The sequence below is a fragment of the Habropoda laboriosa genome, unplaced genomic scaffold (assembly GCF_001263275.1).
Source record: "Habropoda laboriosa isolate 0110345459 unplaced genomic scaffold, ASM126327v1 scaffold22, whole genome shotgun sequence".
NCBI classification, from domain to species: Eukaryota; Metazoa; Arthropoda; class Insecta; order Hymenoptera; family Apidae; genus Habropoda; species Habropoda laboriosa.
In genome coordinates, this window is record NW_017100261.1 from 2,760,384 (window position 1) to 2,765,836 (window position 5,453).

Sequence of the window (5,453 nt, forward strand, 5' to 3'; positions counted from 1 at the left end):
AACATATTCGGTCCTTTTATTCGATCTGCTTTGTCCACGTTAATTTATCATTCGGTTTGTTACGGTTCTGTACGCTTCCATCCAAGCCTCTACCATTTTTAATTCCATGTTTTAATGCGAACTAATCGAGTCTGATTGCAACGATAGACACTCACGTGATGAACTGGGTGAACAGACTGCTGCATTTTCTGATTACTCGAGCTGTGCGGGACTCTTCCTCTTGGGATCGGGAGAAGTCCAAACCGTCGTCCATTTTGCCCTCCTCGTGAAGGACGGCCTGCTTCTCCTCCACTTTACCCACACCTTTTTTCTTCGTCTCGTAAGACTGTGACAAAATTCAAGTCGAATTTAATTTAACTCTCTTAGGAAAAATCTTATGAAATACAAAATTAAAGAGAACATATTTACTGTAAAAAAAATATTCACCTTACATGAGAATTGAATAAAAAATTAAATTAAGAGGATTTCATAAAGAGAATTCTCTCCGAGAATGTTCTCTTAGGAAAAATCTTATAAAGTAGAAAATTAAAAGCAACATATTTATTGTGAAAGGAATATTCACCTTACGTGGGAACTGAATAAAACATGAAATTAGAAACAACATATTTAATAAAAACTTAAATCAGTGGAATTCAATAAATAAAATTACAAACAAACTTTTTTTTAAATATTCACCTTATACGAGACCCAGAGGCAAGTGGTAGCGTGTTGCATGATAACAGTCGAGTCACCATACTTGATAATCGGTGTGCCAATCACCTCGAGGTCCTTGTCCTCGAGAATGATCTTCTGGTCGTCTTTCTCCTGTCTCAGCCAAAACGTCGACGTCTCGATCGTCCCTTCGTTCCTTTAAAACGTCCGATAAATCCATAGTTCACGATTATGGTATTATCCGTTCGACGTGACCTTTCACCTTTTACAACAATAGCTACTTACCTATCGACCAGGTACAGTTCGTTGTTTTCCTTCACGCCAAGGTAACGTCCAGTTGTCAGATGTCTGATCCTCATAGGGTGTAACCAATTGATGAAACCACCGGCCCATTTCGTCCTAGCTAATTCCAGCCTCCATAGGGATCGAGCTTGGCTCATCACGCTCCCTCCCTCGTAGATCACTATACTGTAACCAGTATATTAAGTACCGGAAGCCATACGCGGGGTAGCTTAAGCTTTGCTAATCGAATTATCCGTAAAAACTATTATTTCGATGATCAATGGAAGCTACGATTCACGAATTGCTAGAATCTGTAGATTTTAATATCGCGTTTTACGCCTCTTTCACACGCCAGGTTCACCATTTGCACTCTACTGGCGCCGGTGTAATATATCGTAGCTTCAATCTGGTCTCGTTTATATTGAAATTAAGCGAATTAACGGTAGAAATTAAAATAAACGATTTTATAAAAATTTTCAATTTTTTCTTTCCGAGAGAAAATTTGTGATTTTCGAAAGTTTCACTGCAAAAGTGGGAAGGGAAGAAATACTTGGAGTGCAAAGGGTTAATGCTGTCTGAGGTTGTTTTAAATAGGTGTTTATGGTTGATCGCCGCGATACTCTTTGTTTCGAGTTTTCAAGAATTAGTGAATTCGTGGTAGAATTTGACACGGTTGGCGAATTAGATTTCATAGACCTTGGGCAGTCCTAGAACCTCGAGCATCTCGCACACTGATAGCTATTGCTAGCACTTGCTAGCGATCAATGGAAGGACGATGCTCAAGGGTGAAAGGATCTCTGTCCACGAATTGTTCAGGCGCCCTGTAATGGGTTTATGACACGTCTAATGCTATTGAGTGGGCAGAAGCAAGGCACTAGCGCTTCATGTGGTATATTTGGTGAAAGAGTTATAGTGAGCTCGTAAAATCAGACAGACGTGAAGAAACGTGAAATCCGATCGCCGAAACATCAGTTTGAGTGAAATAAGAAGCTCCAGCTAGTTTTAGGCTGTTTTTCCATTAGAGTACGTCGGTCTATATTGACCCAATCACAGCCACTGCTTGGCTGTCCTAGGGTTCACCTCTTTCTTTACAATTTGTCTTCTTTGACATTTGGTAAATTTTTTAATTTTTGAGGCTCGTTATCACGTGGATGGCAATCCTTATTAGGATGACATTTTCTCAGCGCTTGTATCTTGAGATTTGGGAGGCTTCTATAATAGTAATGTGAAGGTTTGCAACCTCCCTATATCTCTTTCACCAACTATACACAGAAACACAGAATTTCTGCGTCCATAAAGCAATTTCTGTACCTTGCCTTCTGAGCCAAGCTGTAAACTATGACATAAAAATTTCTCGATTAAATTTAAGATTAAAATTTCTCAAAAAATAGCTTTATCCTCATCCGTGTCATAAACCCAATCGCCTTAACACGAATTCAAATTCCCCATTCAAGGGTGTCAAAATGACCGAACCAGGAACTCTTCGTTCTCTCGCATCTGAAATGAAAAAGGAAAAGGGCTTTAAAATAATCGAAAATTTTACTTTTGATTCGGTGCTGTGCTCCATGTCGACGGTATCGTGAGACACTCGTCTCCGCCGTGGAAAAATCTCAGCACGTCGCCTCCGAACACGTAACCGACGTACTTCATACGGCTAATTCCAGTTCCGTACGGTTGTACCGACCAGTGGGTCACGTGGAACGATGCGTTCACCACGGACAGATCGTTTTCCTTGGTGGTGTGCTGCGAGAAAATAGACACGATTTTTTGGCATCGCGGAACACTTTGATGGATCATTAGCGCAGCGTCTCCACTCAGGCATCCAGCCAATAAATACATGCCGCCTTTTTCTCTTTCTTACGCAATGATCGACAGGGGATTTATTATGAATGAATCTATCGAGAGAACAGTATTCCCTCGAATTTAGGTTGAGCTTACCAAGTATCTTTCCGTGGCCACGGATACTAAAATCAGGTCATCGCCTACTCGAACCTTCTCACCCTCTGATCTCTGCTTCGATGCCGGATGCACGGTCCACCAGCAAGCCTCGCCTGAACGGCCAATTTTACGTGCATTGTACAAAAATACAAGAGCAATCAGTTCGATATTAACCCTTTGCAATCGAGTGGCGACTGAGAAGCGACGTTAACCCTTTGGCGGTCTAACAAAGTTATGAATTACGGTCAAAAAAATTTGGACTTTACTTTAATCAGATTTAAACCTTACGTCCCTTTCTATCTTTCCTCCTCAGAGTCTCTCTTGAGTTAAACAGTTCGATATTTCACGCTCTGAACTGTCCAAGGGTTAAATAATTGTCACTTGGTGAACAATTAACGAAGACAGAGAGCAGATCTACGAGACTCGATGAATTTGTTCACCACAGTGGAATAGAGAATACATTGTATATTTAAATAAAATCGCATATTAGTTTGAACAAATTCCTACAGCAAAATCACCTCCGATTGCAAAGGGTTAATTAATATATCTGTTCGAGCCAACCTTGGGAGTGCTGTTGCAGACCCACGTCGAAAGCCAACTTGTCGTTGGACGAGCTGGTCGATAAACACGCCAAATACTGTAAGAGAAACAACCAGTTATTCGATTTTGTAAAAATAACGATCAGACGACCTTAGATTACTCACCATGTCGCTGTTCTGATGCCTCAGTAAAATAGCGTTACCGTACAACAACGTTCTGTGTCCCGAACCGGTCCCTTTTCCCTAAAAAGTCCACGAAGGTGTTACAACAATCGTAAGATTCGTCGCAGTTTGCCTGTGATACTTCATAGATCGAAGATAGATAGGGAAAAAAGAGATAGAGAGATAGATAGAGAGAGAGAGAGAAAAAAATGATAAATAAAAGTAAAATAAGCATACCGATAAGAGAAGGCCATAAATAATGACTGCTAACGAATAAACGTCAACGGCAGGCATGTATTCATGCTCGCACGATCAGAATGGTATATACACGTAAATGCTTAAATTGGTTGCATGTTAATCGAACGAACATAAAATAAACGCAGTCGTAAATGCATGTGAACAAACATACAAGTGTACAATACAACCTGTCAGTGTTAAACATAAAAAGCGCAGATGCATAATCGAAATGAAGAGCAAGAAAAAGTATATATATATACGTGAACGTTCAACAGAGAGAAAGAAGAAGAAGAAGAAGAAGAAGAAGATGTGGTAGACAAAAAAAAGGATAAAAAATAGAAAGAAAAATTGCAAGCATATATGACGTTACCCCACAAGCATGAACGTAAACGATGTCCTGGTGTGATACGGAAAAGGTATACTTACTAAATTTTCTTGCTGCTGCAAAGAGAAACATAGCAACTTGTAAATCTTTCATTTTATCTCCTTCTGCCAATCATGAGTACATAAAGAGATAGAGAGAGAGAATGAACAAGAAATTGATGAACACGCCTACGATGTCGTTAGATAGGTAAAAAAGTGTTTGGACATATACGATTTCGAGTCACGCCTTCAACGATGATAACTCGTGTGTTTTGTGCGACGAGTTGCGACGCTTCAGCGTGGACGCAACGAAAACAAAATTGGACAATTAACAATGGTGAAAAAAGACAATACGAACAAACGAAAGAATTTTTTTCACGTGTTACACGACTATATGGACGCATGCCACAATTATTGGACAAGGATGCTTTGCGGATGCATTCAGAAAATTGTTCGATTTGTGTGTCTCTTCGAGAGAGGAAAAGAAAAGAAAAAGAAAGAAAGGATAGAACCGTTTCATGGTTTTCGTTGGAAAAATCACGTCCAAACCACGGTGATAATTGCCTACTTTCTAAGTGCATCGTTCAGTTTAGTTGGCACGTATATGTACAGAAGAGAAAAAAAAAAATGAAAAAGGTGGGAGATATATGATGTTTGATTAATCTCTCCTAATCAAAACAGAGAGTTTTATGGCCCACTCCTATGCAGGTGATCTTCTACGTACAGAGGTAATTTACAAGTGATATCGATTCACGCACGATGCAGAGGAGAGTCCTGTTCGCCGTGCTAAGAGAAAATGTGCGCTGCAACGATCTGTTTCTTTTGAGGATTAACAAAAACGAAAAATCACGGTGAAGAGAACGTCTGCACAGGAAAAAATAAACAGTGTCGATGATTCTTTTCCTCTTTTTTCTTTTTTTTTTTTTTTGCGAAAATTAGAAAATAATCAGTGACTAAATTAATTGTCGCGATCGTATTGACGATATATGTGGAAATTTTTTTGTAAATAGTTTAGGTAGAATGATAAAGTGGTACGTTACCGTCTCGGAACCGGCAGCAGTGACCAATTCCTGTAAAGCTCTGACAGAGAGAGCTTGTTCTATTACGAATACGCATTGCGACAGGTCCGGTGGTATATTCTACAAGGGTGAAACGTTCAACGTTAAAATTTCCTTTTTGTGGTTTATCGCGGCTGTAGTTCGTTAGTGAAATCTTTGATGCTTCTGGGTTTACCTTGTCTGCGATATTCTCGAGGAAGCAGTGTCGATTACCGAAACCCTC

At 39.8% G+C, this 5,453-nt stretch overlaps 1 protein-coding gene across 1 annotated transcript in view; it reads right to left on the minus strand.

Annotated features, from left to right (window-relative positions):
• Positions 1-5,453, minus strand: part of LOC108572619 (ryanodine receptor) — a 54,180-nt gene that overhangs the window by 33,500 nt on the left and 15,227 nt on the right. Inside the window, 10 exon segments of the mRNA XM_017934875.1 lie at positions 119-325; positions 676-847; positions 937-1,119; positions 2,477-2,676; positions 2,872-2,984; positions 3,433-3,508; positions 3,576-3,653; positions 4,236-4,250; positions 5,213-5,311; positions 5,406-5,450. Of these exon segments, the coding sequence (XP_017790364.1) occupies positions 119-325; positions 676-847; positions 937-1,119; positions 2,477-2,676; positions 2,872-2,984; positions 3,433-3,508; positions 3,576-3,653; positions 4,236-4,250; positions 5,213-5,311; positions 5,406-5,450 (1,188 nt within the window).